The sequence below is a fragment of the Xiphias gladius genome, chromosome 19, assembly GCF_016859285.1.
Source record: "Xiphias gladius isolate SHS-SW01 ecotype Sanya breed wild chromosome 19, ASM1685928v1, whole genome shotgun sequence".
Taxonomy (NCBI): Eukaryota; Metazoa; Chordata; class Actinopteri; order Istiophoriformes; family Xiphiidae; genus Xiphias; species Xiphias gladius.
In genome coordinates, this window is record NC_053418.1 from 26,887,072 (window position 1) to 26,906,817 (window position 19,746).

At 39.2% G+C, this 19,746-nt stretch overlaps 1 protein-coding gene across 1 annotated transcript in view; it reads left to right on the forward strand.

Annotated features, from left to right (window-relative positions):
* nsmfb (NMDA receptor synaptonuclear signaling and neuronal migration factor b) overlaps positions 1-19,746 on the forward strand; it is a 53,205-nt gene that overhangs the window by 4,844 nt on the left and 28,615 nt on the right. Inside the window, exons 2-6 of the mRNA XM_040155975.1 lie at positions 8,052-8,113; positions 10,280-11,050; positions 11,399-11,471; positions 14,434-14,439; positions 17,665-17,733. Of these exons, the coding sequence (XP_040011909.1) occupies positions 8,052-8,113; positions 10,280-11,050; positions 11,399-11,471; positions 14,434-14,439; positions 17,665-17,733 (981 nt within the window). The remainder of the gene's footprint in view (positions 1-8,051; positions 8,114-10,279; positions 11,051-11,398; positions 11,472-14,433; positions 14,440-17,664; positions 17,734-19,746) is intronic.

Genomic DNA, 19,746 nt, shown 5'->3' on the forward strand with positions numbered 1-19,746 from the left:
CCAACCCTTAGGCCACCAGGGTGCCCTGGTTTTCTGGCTCACTATAAGCATATAAAGTCTTTGTGGGCAGGTAAATAAAATGAAAAGAATCAATAAGTAAAAACTGCAATTTTCTTCCTGAATACTTTTCACGGGGTCTTTTTGAAAACTACTTTTGTCTAGTAAACCTAGGGTATTTCTCATCCTGCTGAAGACAAGTTTGTCCACTTGCTGTCCCTTCAGCTCCTCGGGAGTTGACAGGACAGTCTGTTTCTGTTGACCCTAATGCTGTAATGGAGGTCAGAGTTGGTGCGATTTCAAAGGGTCGATGTTCCATTAGCAATTACATGCTGCTGATGTCTCGTATCTAATGTGAATTCCCAGTGAGGAAATTAACAGGTTGGTGGGTGATGGTGTAGGATGTCAAACTTTCATGCAGGAGACTGGAGTTTGCATTGTTTACTGCTTTTTACAGTATCCGATAACCTTATTATTGCATACCATACTGTGTAGTTGCTATGCACAGATATTGTAGAAAGAAAGAGTTTTCAAAACATTATAGGCTGTTGTTAAGTTGTTTTTCTTCACAAAAACATAGTGACAGATCTAGTGACTTTTTGAACAAACCTTACCTACTTTCCATGGAAGAGTCGCCAGCATTTCCCCGCAAGCGTAAGGTCCGGCTTTCCCTCTGCAGGAACACCTCTCTATGTGTCAGATTCAGTTGACCACATGGCAGCTGCATTAACGTGAAGGAGCTTTTAACTTTCTCTCTAGTGATCATTTTACAAGTAAATATAGCTGAAATCACTGCACAGCTGTTGTCTTTCACTTATGTGTGTGGTGATTCTGTGAGATGACGTCGCAGTTATAAAATCTGGATTTTGGCAGTGCAAAGCAGCAGCTTGGAGATGATTTGAAAGTTACTGCTGGTTAACATGTGGTCTTAAACATGTAAATGAGAACAGCTTTACTGGGAATTCGGCTGTATTAAATTACTCTATATGTGAGCACGGAGAGTAGGAGAGAAGCAAACAGACAAAGGGCTGAAACCAGCTCATACCAGGCACCAATACAACGCAGTGACGTCATGATTATGCTAATAAACGTATTACATCCTCAAGCGACATTTAGTGACTTTTCCAACAGGCTTTAGCTACTTGCTATCGAAAGTAGTTGTTTACAGTGGTTCAACAACAGTTTTCAACTAAGTCCTTCATTTCGCACATTGACCATACACAGTCCAGATGTATATTAGGTTTTGACCTTGTCTGTTTTTTTTCTTTTTTTCTTTTGACAGGGTGAAACGAATGTACTCACATGCACATACACACGCTTACACACATGCATGCACATACACTAAATCAACACCAGACAACCTACACCCTCTTGCTCTTTGACCAAATTTTTGTAATTGAACTGTGTGTTTTGTTTAGTATGCCTTGTGCTGTACGCGTCCTGACAATTTGTCTTGCAATTTAAAAATAAAAACCTAGTGGTTTTCAGGGAAAAACCTCCAAGATGTCAGAGATGGATGCCACACACAGTTTGTGTTGTTCAATGTCATGACGACTGACCTCTGCTGACCTTCAGTGATGACCAGAAGGAATTGCAATATCAGTGAAGCTCCTCCTACACTGTTCCCTTGAGCTAATGCATCCTGACCTGCAATCGTCACATTTTTATAAGCAAAGTAGAATCTAGTATCTGGTATCAAGTTTCAAGTATGCCAGTTAAATAGAACAGACTAAATAATACCCATACTTTATGTGTGTATGTGTGTGTGTTTAGGGGTTTTGGGAGCGTCTTAAACTCAAGTTGATCCATTTAGTGCTAAAGGGCAAAAAACCTCTTACCTTTAATAAAAGCCAATATCAGCCCAATTTGTCAGCAAACCAACATAAAGACCTCACCCTATCTGAAACCCTATCTGATGCTGCCCTCTTACATTCTCTCGGGAGATATGGGTAATTGCCTGACTCATGGCCTTTGTAGTCACTGGAGTGTAGGGGAGCAAGTGTCTCTTAATGAAGGCAACCTTCCTTGTGTACAGTGACACTAATAGACTAGCAGAGACACAGAGAAATAACAATAGACTCAGGCCAAACTGGTGCCATATAAATCTACTGTAGGCCACAGAATCTGTGTGCTGCTTTTTCTTGTCCTTCTTTGCTTTCCTTTGATTAATCAGTTAATCCATCCAACAAGTTTGGTGCAGATCAGTTCAGTACTTTTTACTTAATCCTGCCGATAAACACCCAACACACAGACAGGTGATTACATAACATACATGACCTCCTATGAACAAATGAATTACATTTTCTTATTGCATCATGCATACAGTTATTCTGACATGTTCTTATAATACATGTTTACTATACAAAAAGAAGCCCCCAATCAAGAAAACCAATTTGGAAGAAAGAAAAAAATCACAATCACACTGTCAGACATTAATGTCTATATCAAAATTCATAAATCATGGAAAAAAACTGAATCAGAATAAATAATAAAACCAAAAATTTAAGAATTTAATAAAAAAATAATTCTAAAGTGCTAAAGTGTAATCATTGGCAGCAGATACACTCTCAGTTCAACAGCAGGAAGTGAAAGACAAAGTTTCTTTGAGACAAAGTTAGCAAAATTAAACAAATTAAAACTGAACAGCCTTCTTAAATTTTGATCATCTGTACACCTGAGTATTTTAGGGTTTTTTTGAGCAATTGTGTGGAAAATGTACACTCTGAAGTCATGATAGCATGTATAATACAAAAGGAAATGAGACCCACTTTCCACTTCTCCGTAATCACAGTCTGAAGAACCTCAGTGGCCAGAGGAGTGCTGCTTCTCGATTTTGCAACTAAAGACCTATTGCTTCTAGATAAGCGAGATGTAACATTTTTTATGATTCAGTGGTATATTTTGATTTATTATGCACACACTTTATATCCATGTCATGTAAATAATCTGCACTAATAGATTACCCTTCCACCACTCCCATTCTTAATTATTATTTAACCTTCTATCTGCCCGTTCCTTTTCCTCTCCTCTCCTACTCCTGTACTCCACTGCAATGATTTCTCCTCTCCTCCGCACATTTACTTTAGTCGGCTTTAATAACATAACTATCCAGGCTATAATGATGCCCTGGTGATCATAGAAGCAGGTAGGTGAGCAGTGAGATGGCCGGCAGTTGCCTCATTGATCTGCCTAATCATGGTCTGTATGGCTGATCACCTCCCAGCGAGCGGATGGAACATGGAGGACACAGCAGGGTCAAAACTGTAACGAACCTCCTCCTCAGCTGGAGCTGGTTGTGGAGGCTGCACTCACCTTACAGCCTGTTACAGTGAAACATTCAGTCACAGACTCTATGATGACACAGCCTCACTTTTGAGAAAAACGACAGCTGTATCAGTCACTATAATATATTACTTACATGATACATTAGGGCTGATATTGTCTTTTTATGTGATTGAGTTTAACTGCTGAATGGTGCTTTAAAGTAATTCTTCAATTAAAGGCAGTTTCAAGGCAATTTAAATCAAATATGCTATATACAATACGAAAACATAGAAAAAAGGGATATGCACACCATTAACAACATGAATTGCAACTCAACATGCATTGTGCAGCGCTGTTTGACCTCGACAGCAGCATTACGCATAGCCAAACACCACTATACACACGTTTTAGTAGCACGATGCATGCGTATAGCCTTATGGTGACCCATGCACCAGTCGGAAAATTGCTCCACATACCTCGCAGAATTACACACATTGTCTCAGGCCATGCTTGCTAATATTAAAGCTGCACTAATCACATTCTTTATATTTTTAAGAGGTCAGATGAGGACATATCATGTGATAGTGATATATATAGTGATAAAACCACAGAGAATAGCATTTCACTTCAGCTCTACAGAGCGTTTTAGTCTTTAATTTTTTGGTTCACCCTCACAGCTCTCATCGCTGTCATTTCCAGCTCCAGCAGGCAGCTGTTTTCAGCGAAAACCCTTTGATAAACACACTTTACAATAGCTGCCCTCCACCAAACAGCAGACATACTATATTAGAGAGTAGTGAACATAGTTGAACATTTAGCAGCTAAAGAGCCCGATATTTTCCTCGGGAGCTGGTGGAGACCAGAACAGAACAGAACTCAAAGGAGAATGAATGTTGGACTTCCATTAGCCAGCTAGAAACCCAACTCCAAAAGAAGGCTAATGTTCTTCCGTCTGCTGGATGTGTAAATTAGCAACTGTTTGCTAACAAGTTTGCTATATCTACCTTTAAGTTAATGACACGCCAGTGTAGGAGTTACAAGTTGTAAATGTGACCAAACAAACAAAAAAAAATCAATTACTACAACACTATGCAACACGATACAAAGTTATAGTGCTACCATACCATTGAGCCCTGTGGTAGTCTTAATGCCGTTTCATCCTGATAGTATTCTACAGGAGAGAAATGCTGGAAGTTTTCTGGCTTAAAAATGTCGAAATGAAAGGGGCAATAAGGAAGAGCTTGGATCAGATGCGTGGTCATTAAGCAGCTCCGCAGTCAGACTTGTTGCTCTGCCATCAGATTAGCAAGTCGTTTAGTCATCTTTGTTTGGCACTGTCTCAGCAACAAATTGTGTTGTTGTGGAGCTCAGGCATTCTGCCAAGTCCAATCCTTTTTCCTGATAGGATTCCCTGATGCTGCCACAGCAGGAGGACACAGGGAGGGTAGGATAAGTGTCTAACTAGATGTTTGTAGTGTCAGCTAGGCATTGCTCTTTCTTTGACGGACTTCGAAAGGATGAAAATGAGGAGGAGGAGGGTAGATAGGACAGATAAAGTTAAAAGGAAAAGACAAGGAACAGTAGAAAGAGTAGATAATGTCAAAGAGTAGGAGTAGTGAGGAGGAGAAGAAGGCAGACTAGAGGGAATAAAAGAGGGATGGGGGAGCACAAGATCACATTGGAAAGGATTAGGGGAAAGGGAGGATGTTGAAGGAACTTATTGTCAGTGATGCACAACCACCTATTACTCATGGTTCAATATTCCATACTACACATCAACAAAAATAGAGCCGTACATGAGGCAACAATGTATTCACATAACACTTTGCATTTACTGTATGCCCAAAATCCTTTACACACAGAAAACGCACACACATACAAAGCAAGACCACTCAGTCAAAGAAGCAGAGAAGACCTTTTTCATTCTATCTGTACTATTGAGGCTCTTCTCTTTGCTCCTCCAGCTCTGTGGCTTCCACCACTGTGCCATTAGACATGAATTTTTTCCCAGGCATCTATATGCTATATCACTCCTAAGTGTCTCATATATGCTGTATAGTCATCCCACTCCTTCACACATAGAGAGAAGGAGGGACGAAAATCTTAGCATATGACAAACACATGAGAGCAAAATACCATCTAGTTTGTGGAACATCTGTCTCCTATCTGTCCCCCCTCCACTCCTTATTTATTAGTCTTTCCTGGCTTATTATGCCTCCCACCTTCATCCCACTTCCCACTCCATCCTCACTTTCTATTTTGGTCTTATAAACACATCTCCCTCTTGTCACCATGTTTACACTTCTCCCTCCTCATGTCACGTGGCTGAAAACATGCAGTGATGCTGATGCTGATCGCAAATGGCATCATTTGGGAAAATTAGCCTAATTTAGTGTGTTATTGGGGTCATAGCAAAATCAAGGAGTGCACTTTAGGTCCTCTCGTGTATAGCAATTTATTAATGGTTATTGGAATTTTGGAAGGGAGCAAAACAAGCTCTAAACACAATACTGACATATTATCACCTTTAGCCACATCACCTAAAGATAAAAAAATATAATGTCTAGTAAGTCATGGGACAATACTGGTCTGGCGTATATAGACAGATAAATCAGAGATGACTGCATTTTCTTCCTTATGCCCTCCCTCCTCTTCTCCAGTCATCCAGGATGGGAGGGGACTTTTCACAGGGAGTGCTGCTGCACGTGCCGCCTCATATTTAATTACTTAGAGTGTCGTAGCAGGAAGGAACATAGGCTACAGCAACAACACAGCAATTCCATTTCACTGCAGCCCCCCTGAGAGTCAGCCCTGTCTGCATGTAGAAAGCATATTGTGTGTGTGTGTATATATGTGTGTAGCCTCTTTATTTTTCTGCAAGCTGTTCCACATGCACACTCTGAGGATGTGGGAGTCTGTGTAGCTGTGTGTGCAGATGGCAGGGATGCCAAGTCGTAGTGAGTGGGAGAAGAGTGATTAGAGGCTGTACTGTTTCTCTATAGGTGTTTGTGTATGTGGCCCATATTTTCTATGACGTGTACTGTAAGAATGTGGGTGTTTCAGCAGGAGAAATGTGTATGTGACTATAAAACAAACTATTTCACACCATAGTACAACTGCTTATTTTACTTATCTTGTTCAAGTCACACTGGACAATGAAGAGTCTGTTTTAGCTGCTGGTAGCAGGATATTAGTACTCAAAGATATATAAAAGATGAACAAAAATTTGATTTCTCCTCAACTTTTGTGTAAAGAAATATTAATCACAGTATAATGTTACTGCAGCTCTTGTATGTAATCTTGTAAATGTTGTTTTTGGAGCACATCACGTTTATACAACATACTACTCCAATTTCAGAGAAAAAACACTGTCCCGTGGGAGCACACTCACTAAGAAATATTAGCGACTCTCTTCAAGATAGAGGAGCTAAGATCTGGCCAAATGTTGCTAGATTTGTTGCTAGGCTCTTTTTGTAGAAAAAAAGTCCCTAAAGGTGTCTTAAAAGTCAGCAAATTTAGCGATAATGTTGCTTAGTTGGCAATAATAGTTGGCATTGAAGCAATATAACAAAACTGCCTGCTTGTACAGATATTACACCAATCAAATGAGCAGGACCTACAGACGTTGTCGGACAGAATCAAAAATTCATACCGCCTGAAGGGCAGTAATGTAGGGGATATTATTATTACTTAAGCTTAAATTGATTTTTTCCTGTTCCTTACTTTTTCTGTTTTGTAATTAACAATTTAGCAACACATTTCCTTTGACCTTTCAAATTTAGCGCTCATTTATGAGTTGAATCCCTCACAACCTATGTGAGAAACACAGATATACTGCATGCTTAATACAATAAAGGTCCTCAGTATAAATACAGTATAAAGGTTACAATAGTGTCGACTAGTTCCATTATTTGCTGAGAAAATTAGAAATGTCATTGTGTAAAAAAAAAATTTGCACAGGGTTTGAACTAGTGTTCATTACCTAATCATAGTTATTCAAGGCTGTTCCTCCTTTCAGAGGTGGTACATTGAGCCTTTTTAATGCAAAACTCTAGAACGCCTTTAACAAGGTATGGTTAGAGGTATGGTCCTGTGGCAATGCAGGAAATTACATTTTGTTTTCAGCAATGCCGAAAATGAATGCACTCATGGTTACGTAAGGTACTTTGGACAGAAAAATCTATTCAATCTCTTGTGTTTTAGTCCACAAAGGGTAATTTTTGTTTCAGAAATGCGCTGACACTTAGCTTAAGCCAGACAGCAGCAATGCTGAAAGAATGATCTGAGAAGAATTACATGTAAGAAAGGACATTATGTTTTATAACCTAGAGACAGTCTGCCACATACATGGTCTGTACACCATGCCGTTTCCCTGCTGTTACAGGTTTACGTGCTTGCATTTATTTCCTGGCTTTATGGCTGACACATGCAGTGTCACAGTCCCTTATGGGGCCTATCAACTGTGCAGGGGAGGCAAGCTGAATTTCCCAAGCTGTTTCCCAGCCCTACAGTCACTATATAAAAACACATTGTTACCCTGGTGAGAGTCGACTGTTATAGAGTATAGATTCAGGACACTAACATTAAATAATCTCTTAGAGACTCCTGTAGTGGTGTAATCTACTTGACAGTCACCTATGAAGAGGTCTCACAGATAAAAAGCTCAGACAGATTGCTTATGTGGACAAAATCTTGTGAAACCCTGACTCTTTGTGACTTCTCTGTGTTTGACAATAGCGGCTGATTAGTAGGGATCAGGGTTAACTGCTGCACTCGTTGTGTCTCTACAGAGCAGCCAGAGCATTTGGAGAATACCTGTCCAATACCAATTCAGAGAATCGCAGCGGAGCAGGTAGGTGACAAATATGCACTAAAAATAAAATTGTTATCTAGCAACCAACACTGAACATCAGCAAGGAACACCAAAACCAGGAGTCTAACATAGTCTTACAACAGCAAGTACACCTGTTTTTCATTAACAAATTTCTTGCTATTTCTCAGGCTTGGTTGGACATATTACCCAAAAAAGCAGGGTTGGCATACAGAGTAACCTCACAACTGGATGAAAAACTTCAAATATGCTTAAACTGAATTAGCATAACATCCTCATCACTGCAGTTGTGATTCGATCAGAGATGCAGAGTAAATATGCATTTAGACATCTCATGTTACGAAGATTTTTCCGTGATGCATAGATGCTCAATTCCACCAAATACCCAAAATGACCTGCTAATGTAAGTATTTTGTCAGCAAAACGCATTTAGCTACTTGTGTTGTTAATTTAACACATTGCTAAAGATGTACCTGCCTCAATACCTGCCACTTTCAGCAGATTCACTTTCCATGGAGAACCTGCATGGATCTTTTGTGTCAAGTATAACTTTAGTAAACTTTGACATGTGAATTTGAATCATTTTTAGGTTAAAATGTGAAAGTATTGGCCTGTGAACTACTTATTGTTCCAATAGCAACTAACTGGCTTGCTAACTGACAGTTAGGCCCAGTTCCTACCTGGCATTAGCAATGCGTCTTGGGTTATCCGATCAGTGAAGTGGATAGCTCTAAGTACGGTCATTTCACACCTGGCATTAGAATGCGCCTCAAGTGACCACTTCTGATCAGATCTCACCTCCCCGCTATACGTGCAAATAAACACGTACATCAGTCCCCTTTGCAAAGACCAAATGCATTGTTGTTTTCATCAGCAAGAGGCAGCAATACCATTCACATGCCTAGTCTGCCGGAAACTAAAAGAAAAAGAAATCAAAATGATAGACTGGGTCTATTCCTTGGCGTGTTCCAGAAAAACCAAATGGGCCAAGATGTTTAACACACTCATAATATATCTCTATGAGCTTTTCAAAAATATTTAGACGTCGTGGACAAAGCCAGCTTATGTGACTTGTATGACATGTATTTGTTTGTGAATGAGTATATACATCCACTTATGCAGAGGATGTCACTTGAGTAGGCAGTCCTTCAGTGTGGCCCAGGACACATTTGCATATACACTGCTAAAAGAATGTGATCATATGCAGCCGAGACCACCTCCGAATGGGGTCTGAGCGATTAGATCTCAATGTGTCCTCTGTCCCTCTTGGGTGCATTCCTGTACTTAGAGCTGTCCACTTGTGATTGGATCACCCAAGATCCATGTTAATGCCAGATATGAACAGGGCCTTAGTTAGCAAGCCATCTAGTTTGGCAGAGTTGTTGTGACTGACTAGCGCTAGCATGTTCCCAGCTAGTGCGTAAAAGTGAGCTCTCCAGCTACAGTAGTTCACCACTAGTATCACTGGGTTACAAAGCGTCTAACACCACCTATTTTGCAAGGATGCAGGAATGAAATTTGCTGTACCACTTTCTGGTGTGCTGAAGGCTTTATACCTTTAAAAGAAAGAACCCAATCCAAAATAGTAAACATGCAATTAAACTACAGTAAATAAACTGTCGCTGAAACACAAGTTAGCCTTGTGCTCAGTTTTTACCAATATCTCTCTGCAACAAGCATGTCCCGTACCTGTTTATCTACAGCACAGAGAGCATGAAAAAACTCACCCGTTCCCATGAGCTAACACTTATTTACAAGCCTGTAGCCTTGCAGCTGTTTACTCTGTAAGAAGGAGCATCCATCCTACGAGACCCTACAGGACGACCAGTCTTTTTTTTTCTGTCAAAGCCCTTCATATACTGCACCAGCTCATCCATTTCCAAATCTTTCATCATTGCTCTCGGTGCTTTTTTCTATCACTCAGCCACATCTCTGCTTTTCCTTCTTATCCTCCTGAAAGCTTTGCTGGCTCATAAATGTTTACCACTGTGATGCCAGCCCTACAGATCTCAAAGAGAAACAAACAATCTCTCTGTTCATTTACATTTATATTTGAGATATTTATCTGATACTCATTTACATGAGCTGTATAAATTAAGGAAACAGATTTATTAGTCACTTTGTCAATTCTTTGCTTTTGGGTTACTTCTCTCCATCTTCTTTCTCTCTCTATCCCTCTATCTCCAGATCATCTATTGTCTGACACTTTCCCTGGCCAGGACTGCGACTCTCCAGACATCAGCCGCTTACATAACAACAATCTGCCGCCACAGAACTGCTGTTTGCCTGTAACCAAACCCAACCACTCCTGCCAGTCAAATCCTAGCGCTCATCCACAGAGTCAGCCTCTGGCCAACACCGTCCAGGCTCCAGCACCTTTAGGCCCCTCCAAACGTCGACTCTCTGTTGAGCGCAGCCTTTCTGCAGAGGACACACCAGGTGCCAGAGGCCCAGAGGGGAGTGTAGTGGTGAAGCCAGCCAGGGTTTACACAATCACCAGGGAAGCAGGGATGACCTTGGGGGGCCGTGGTAGTAAGGAGAGCCTGGAGCTGGAGGTGCTGAAGGGCTCCAGGGAGCAGCCTCCGTCCCAGGCCTCTGCCACTGCCAACCACAACCCATCCTGCACCAGTCAGCCGTCCGCCTCAACTGCCCGTGGTAGCCATCATCGTAGTAGCCATCACCGCAGCAACCATCACAGTGCCAACCAGCACCCTGGAGGCCCACCAACATCATCACAGCCGCTGCAGAGCTCGGGGAACAGCAACAACATCCGTGACTGGGGGATGAGACGAGGAGGGTCGCGGGATGACTACACCCCAGACTGCGTGGCCTGCATTCGGGCTCCATGCCAAAGCCAGCGCTCACTTGACCTGGATACCTCTCCACGGGATGGAGGGAAGCAACGCAAGAAACTGGAGAGGGTGTACAGCGAGGAAAGAGCATCTAATGATGACAGGGGTAACGAAAGATAGATGGGAAAATGGGTGGGGGCCTAAATGGATACGGAAGAGGGAATTGAATTGTAGAAATATACAACTGTCATGTCAACAGCTTTGTGGTTCATCACCTACAGTACAATTTGTAAAGTAACAAGTTTGAAAAATATTGATGAAATCTATATATACCCTAAATTTTAAGTGAATAAAACAGTAAAACAAGGAGTATGTCACCCCATTCACCCTCAGATGTTTCACTTAACACTGTCTTGCCATCCTGCACGCACTAGCCTCCTCCGCTAATTGTAAGGCTTGTTTGAATGTTCTGCTCGCTGATACCCCACCTTCCTTGTGTTTGCTCTGTTTGCAGAGGACACTCCTAATAGCTGGTTCCCCAAAGAGAATATGTTCAGCTTTCAGACAGCCACCACCACCATGCAGGCGTGAGTATGGCATGGAAATCCGCCTTCACTCTCATTCTGTGAATTACTGTATCTTACTGAACCACCACCATGTTTGCAGGATATGGCCCAAAATTGTCTCTCCAAGACTTGTAGCTCAAATGTAGCACTCTACGACAAAATCATTATGAGCTTTCACACATTTCTCACTGGTTGCTTTCGCCAATATAAGGAGCCAGTACAGTGTTTTAAATAAAGTTTTAAATAAAGTATCGGACAGTCATTGTCCATTGTCCGTCTCTGCCTCACCTTTTAGGTTCCTCCCTGATTTGTGGAAGTCAGGGACTGCCAATATTGAAATACATTTTTTTAACCAAATGGAAATTTAGTTTTCCATTAGGTTAAGTATAATGTATTAGAAAATAGATAAACAAGATCAACATTTAACATCATTTTTTTATTTTCATGTTTAAAAATACATATTTACTGAAAATTTAAATGAAAACTCCAATAACAAATAACTCCTCATTTTCAATTCAGATTGGCAGAAGACGTGCAGCCTTTCAAACTTAACTTTTGCATTTGAAATTGAATGATGTCCTGTTGATGGCCCTTTTCATCGTCATTTTCATAAAGGTCAGTTTCATAATGGTTGACTTTGGAGGATTTCATAGAAGAGGTCTGGGAGAAGCCCCCTACTATGAAAACTCTAATTTTCATTTGAAATCATTGAAAATCAAGATGTAATTTAAAATCAAACGCAAAAATGCATTTTGCATTTTATTTTTAAGTTTAGATGCACATTTGCACACTGCCAATTCTAAAATGAAATCATTCTTTTTATTATGATGGTGTTATGTATGGAGGACCACAAGTTTCACGGAAGTAGTAATAAAGTAATTCACTAATTAATAACTAATTATAAAATACATAAGGAATTCATAGATTTTTTTACACAGACGCAAATGCCTAATTCTTCCTCTATCGTCTTCTCCTTCCCACATCCATGTCATATGTTTGCATATGACATGCCAGGTGATAGCCAATCATAGAGCCTGTTACATCCCATAGCTAATTTACATTGTTTTACCTAGTTTTACCAGTGCAAGGCCCAAAGTGTCACAGAAAGGCTAAATGGAGAGGCTAAAAGGCGAAGCTAAATGACTAAGCAAAGCAAATAGCTAAAAGAAAAGGAAAAGGAGCAGGGAAATGGAAATGCAAATGAAAAAAGGAAATCGCCCTTTTAAATGCCTTATTAAAATCTGTATTCTTAATTTGTAAATCCAGTTGTTTATTTCTCTTTTTAAACTGCATTTTCAAATAGATTTTTAAATTCTATTATTTATTTATGAATTCTTTAATCAATTTTTAAATGATGTACTTATTGATTGCTTTATGTTGTTATTGTAAACCCCTTTTTAGTTTGAACAATTTATTAATGGATTAATATTTCATTTGCAAATTGTTTTTATTGCCCATTACAATATCGAATAATGAATTACTTTGTAATTTAGTTTATTTATTTAGATGAATAAATTAATTTGGAAAAACGTTTACTAATGCCTATTTTTGTTGTACAATTAGTTAATAATTAATGAAATGCTTTATTACTATTTTCATGACACTTGTGGTCCTCCAGAGTTGTACGTTGGAGTACATTGTAAATTATTTGTCACTGGAGTTTTAATTTAATTTGTAATATTTGGCAGGATTTACGCATTTTCAAACATGAATCTGGAACAGTCAGGACAGGGCAAAGAGTCCCCCTGTAGATAAATTAATGTGCACCTCACTAATAAATTTTGAAAGAGAAATTTCGACTAATTTTTTTCATATGTGATTTGTTTTTTATGTTCAAATTTTATGCAGCTGTCCTTATACCTAAAGTTTAATCTTTTTCTGACCAAATTGTATTGCATATTTATATAGTAAATATAGTACATAAATAAAATGTATAATAAAAGTTTAAGGAAATTATAAAATGTTCATTTTAATTTTGGCTCACTTCATGTGCACACATTGAAAATACATTTCAAATTGATTAATTTGATTACTTTATAATTCTGCCAGGCACAGACTTCAATAATGATCTCCTTGGTCAACTATGTCCTTCTTTCTTTTATAGATCACATTAGCTGAAATTGTTTGATTCTTCACTCCATGTCCTTTACCATGTCCTATTCCAACAGGATATTGAAACATCTAACACTAATGATTCAATGTGCAGGATTATTATACAAACAAGACAGAGCAAAGAGATGATTTTGATAATCCAAAACATAGAGTTTTTTAAAACCACAAATAAATTTTACTCTATGGATTCTGCAGAAGCTTTATACTATATCTGTGGCTTTTCTATCATAAAGGCCAGGTCACACCTGATCTCATAATTATGACCCTCAACAGTCAAAGCTCACCCACCAGGATCGTTCCCCTCTTCTCTCCCATGCTCCCTTTTCTCTCTCCATATGTCAACATCTCTCCTCCCTTTTTCCATCTGTTTCCATCTGTCCATGTCCCTATCAGGGTCAGACTGATAGATGGTCCTAATGCTGGCCTTTGATTAAAATTACTGGCCCCTGTCTTGCACCTCTAATATGATCAAATATGATTTGTTGCAGTTTGATTGATTACACATTTACTTGATTGATCAAACTATTTGTCTATGGGCAGTCCTTGATATGAACTGATTTTAATGAGACATTTGGAATAGATTTAGATCATCTGTCTTATGTTCCTATCTTCTTTTCACCATTGATAGTAATGTGCATGTCCTAATTAGACTTCTGTCCTTGTCAATGATATTTTGAGAATTTAATCAGGACTTTTCCACTGGAGACAAGTTTTTTGCTCATTTTAAGCTCACCTGAAATTGAGAACTGGAACATAAAGCAGTCTGAAGTGTGTGTGGAATATCTGGTTGGCCCTGTTGCTAACATCTTTTATTTGGTCTTCTCTTCTTCCTCTCCTCTCTATGTGGCGGCTTTCCAAACCACGACTGTAGAATATCGTGAGTAACTCTTTTAACCACCCCCACTGTTCTTCCTCGTTGCTCTTCCTTTTTCTCACTCTGTGAGTTAGATAAAATGTCTTGAACCCTTTTCCTCATGTGGCTTTGTGCTTTTCAGTCTGCTGTGTCCTCCACCACCTCAACCTCAGTGTCTGCTGGACTGGGTGTTTGAAGTTCAGTTCAGTTCAGTCAATAGTCTGCTGAAGTGCAGGGAAGGTACTTTAGGAATTAAGTGATAATCAGCAATACTGAATTTACAGATTGAACGGGAATATTCTACATTCGTGAATCATCAAGTTAAAGTGCTGCAGTAGTGGGGTACCTTGTCTGAATAGTGTAAGTTGCTTAATCAAAATGTTCTTTCGTGTTGCAAACCAAACACAATGCAACAAAGATGACTTATTACACACTTAATGTGAGCCTAAAGCCATAAGCTTATGCAACCATCATGAAAAACATGTTGGTCAAAGCAAAGCAAAGCAAAGCATAGCTTCAAGCAAAGCCATTTTCAATGTTGTTAAATCTAAAGATAGACACAGATGAAGCTGAATGAATAGCACATGCAACAATGTATAGTCATATATGTAGAATTAAAGCTGCTTTTATAATTATAAAAGAGAGGAGTCTACTTACATAAAGATAGATGCACAGAATTGGATTTGGACCAGCACTACATACAGCTGAAAGTTTGAATTATTTAAAGTGGCAATAGACAAGTTTTTTGCTTTAACTTATCATTATGAAGTAAATGTTGATTGCACAATATAATGGCCATCACTATCGCTTTCACTACGCACTTCTGTTTGCCATCGGGTACGAAACTTCCCAGGAAAAAGAAGGCTCGATATTCAGCACAAAGAAAGTGCATCTGCCATTACACAACCAAAACAGGAAGAGGATAACGCTTTTGTAACCGGCAAAAGGAAAAGAACCCTGTTGTCGGAGGAGAGAAAGAAGGGGAGGAGGGAGAGTGATAGAAAGGTAAAACCAGAGTGAACCTTAGATTGGTGTTCACTCATTGGAGAGAGCTCCGGGTCTTAAGAGAGTTCAAAACGACATTCATCTGACATTATTTCTACTACATCAGTGAGTAACAAAACCTGCCTACTTATTAATACAACCAGATATTTTACCCTGCCTTTACTTAGAGCATTAACTCTGAGGAAAACTGAAAGCGGTCTGATCTTTGCGACAGCGGTGCCATCAGTAATACCACTTTGAAATGCTGGGGGGGAAAGTTGAAAAGTTGTCTATTGCCACTTTAATATCGAAAGTGGAATTTGATAAGTGCAGCTTTTAAAGAGCAGTGAGGTAAACGATATTATATTATATTCTGAACAAGCTGTCACTGAGTTTATTTATCTAGCGGATATGACAATTTTCACCAGCAAATGTAGTAAGGTGTAGATAATGAATGTTAACTCTCTGAAATCTCTTGGCTGTTTGGTCAGTAAGTTCTCTGCATGCTAGTCTATGTACTAATTACGCTCAGGCAAAGATGGTTTCTTCAAGAGAGAAGATCCACCGCTCGTGATCATTTAAATTGTTGGAAAGGTAGAAAATGGACTGTAGAGCTTTGTAGTCAAAATATAAAAAACAGAGTGGTCATTCTCTCTCAGCATAAACAATCTTGTTGTTCACCCAAGTCATGAGCAATACTATCAGCAGCATCATTAGTTATGGTCATTAGTTAGATATCAAACAAGTCAGTTAGAATGTACAAACAAGATAAATTTGTGATATTTTTATGACTTGTCATGTTGAATGTGATGCAGATCACCAAACAGGCTGAGTTTAATTCACAGAAGATACTGTAATTGCAATTTAAATCACTATTGCAAAATGGGTCAGAGAAAATCACAATTATGTATTTTAACCAAATTGTTCAGCCCTAACACCAAGCTAATATGTCAGGACATACAGCTTGTTGCTTGTTGCTGTCTCCAATTCCTGATAACATAGACTATTGCCAAAAAGTTTACCAGCCTACATTGTATTTTTTTTTTCCTAACCACTCGGTTGAATGTGGCGGGAAATCTGCTGGATTGCTTTGTGGCAAAAAAGAGAAGGAGGGCTCTCAGCTTTCAGAGTTTCTGGTGATGGCAGATGGTGGAAGGAGTGACAGGCTAAAGGAAGAGTCGCTTCCAACATGTTCATCTTCTCCAGGGAGAGGGAATAGACAGTGATGGAGCCCGTGAGTGGAAAAGTTATATAATAGTAATGCACAGGCAGACCTACGAAGGCTTTTGACTGTGACTTCAGCCCATGGTTTGTCGTTCCAGAGCTCATCAGCTGTCTGTCTGTTCATCAGTCAAAGCCAGACTACAGGACATGACTTCTTTTCAGATGTACACTGTCACCAATGATTCTCATTATATCTGACATCCTGTCAAAGCCATAACTGTCCCCTTTGGGAAAGGCACACCCACACTGACCAACTTACATACTGGCAAAATGGAGAATAACGGAGATCAAGACAGTCACACCAAGAAATAATGCTTTAAAATTAATATTTAAATGAAATGAAAGACTCAAAGATGACAGTAAGCACTAGGAACGGGATGGTTTATACTAGGGACTTAACAGTATAGTTAACCCACATTAGCTAGGCAGGATGCACAGTTTCTTGGTTACTCCTCATTGTCTTTTCTTGTAGACCCCTATCTTGCATTGTTTACCTAGTGTGTTTGTGTGTGTGTGTGTGTGTGTGTGTGTGTGTGTGTGTGTGTGTGTGTGTGTGTGTGTGTGTGTGTGTGTGTGTGTGTACTACATGTGGATATCCACAATGGTGGATAAAACATCTCTGTGCTACTAACTAAAACCATTTGCAAAGCTAAACCAAAACGCTACACTAACCATTATGGACTTAAAACCCCTACCTTGAACCCCTACACTGTTGCCCCATCCCACCCTGACTGTAACTTTATATTTATGCCAGAACCCGACTAGACCCATAGGGCTTAAGTCTGGTCAATTTCTGTCAGCTTTGTAACATTTAGTCAGGCCTAGTTTAAAAATAACAAAACCAACAAAAAAACTATAGCTCATAACCAAAATTATCAGGACCATAGTATAAATGATTTCTGTATAAAGTTCTGCAAAGGTTATTTACCCTTTGGGTCAGTTTGGGTTCAGACAAAAATTCTTTGGTATTAGTTAAGGCACAGCTAAAAAATTAAACTTTATTTCCCCACAAAACCCCTTAACGCTTTGACGTCCCGGCAGGGCTTTCCGCGGCATTGCTGAGAGAAAGAGGCGGAAAAGAGAGCAGGAGGCAGCCACCATGATGGAGAGGTACCATGTCCTGGCTGTCCTGTCCTGTCCTGTGTGGTGCAAAACTGTCCCTGTTACAGTTCCCCTATTACACAGCAAAGAAGTACTGTTCTCTAGTCTCATCACAGCAACACAGCATAGAAGTACTCTTCTCTAGTCTCATCATTGGTCTCATATCAGATCTCTTTTTCCTTAATGGACCGTATCTCTTTGTGTACTATAAATTTTCAAATAGTGACTGGAGCCTTCATTTACCTCAAATCTAAAGAGAACCAGGCCTCCTACTTTGCCGTCTTTTGTCCGATTCCTGTTAAGCTACTGTAAATGAAAGACCAAACTTCCAGTAAAGATCGTCCAGACTCAGATTCCCTCAGTTTCTGCTGGGCTTCTATTTTGAAACATTTGCAGGAAATATTGAGTTTCACTGACAGTAATTTAACATCACTCAACATGTGACTCCGTTGGTATTATGGTAGTAGAAATGTACATTATGATGTATTGACTATGTTTGCTACAGTGCAGGTCATTCCACCCGTCCAAAATGTTTTTTTATCTAGACTTTATTAGTTACCAGCCTTTATTTGTTCATGCTGGCCATTATTTGAAAAATGGCTTTTAACTGAGAATTTACGGTATAATGTAACAGATCTTGATATTTAAAAAACAACCATATATGAAGCAAAGTGAAACTGAACTTCTAATAATAAAAAAATGAAGGATAAAATTTTAAAAACATCTCAAAATAAATTAAGTTAAAGAAATACAATATGTAAATAAAATTTAAATCTAAAATGACAAACAAATAGTCTAAACTCCACTTTAAAATATCACTGCTAGTACCATATATGCAAAGTGATCCAGTGCAGGGTAAACAAAACAACTCGGCTGAATACTTGAACAATCAGCTCATTTAAAAAAAACTGTCAATGTGCCAACCGCAATGTCTGTATTTCTGGCATTGTCTGTCACATTATAATCAGTCTGATCTTTCAACGTATTCTAGGGATCAGCTGAGCTGAACGTCTAAGTCAGTGACGATAATGAACTGAAAGAACATCCACACTACTGATGCATCCACTTTGACAAAATAATCGTAACCTCAAAGTCCACATGCTAGCTGTTTTCCAGAGCTTTCAGCCACATCTCATATTCTTCTTCATGGCATAGATTGCTCAGTTGCTAGACCAGCTGAGGACAACAGAGCCATCTCCATGCCCAGTAAACAGATATGAGATGTTGAAATCTCCCAAAAAGCTAAGAAGTCAAAATTATTTTGTCAGTCTACTATAAACAGTCACACTCAGCTACTGTATTGTAAATATCTCCAAATTAAGTAGGTGCTATATTTATTATGTACTTTAATAGTTTTTACATTCTGTAGCTATCGTCTATTTACCGACTGTAAGTTACCACATCAAGTTACCACTAGACCAGGATAAATAACATAAACTAACTGTCTGTAAATGACTTCACAATGTTTGCGATGTTAGAATAACTCATTCTTAAATGTAAAACCAAGCTAGTTAAGAATGTCAGTTAATAATAAATTGTAGAATAATGCAGAAATACTGTAGAATAAATCATCACCTGATCAATGCTCCTACTTTATTTGAACTTATTTTGCATCAAAAGATCATCAAATGATCTCCTGCTTAGGGACAAATGTCCTTTCTTTCATTTCTCTGTCATCTCTATTGTTATATCCAAACACATAGTGACTCGCTCTAGACCCGCTCTCTGCTGTTCTTCTGATGATTCAGCAGTTTGAAACATTGACTCTTGACACAAAGAGTCACGCACACACAAATCCAGCACGCTATTTGTGCATTCGCCTTTACCGCCATGCCCTGCTGACTCTTCCTGATCCACTGCTACTGCATACCGGTAGCCATTTACTGTGCTTTTACACGTTAAACAAAACACTCCTTGCGCTCCTGTCCTCAACTGCTGTTATAGAGCCATCACAAAACTCTTAACAGTATCCTGTGTGTGCCATGAATCCTGGAGACTGTTGGTGGCAGGTTTAATTAGTGT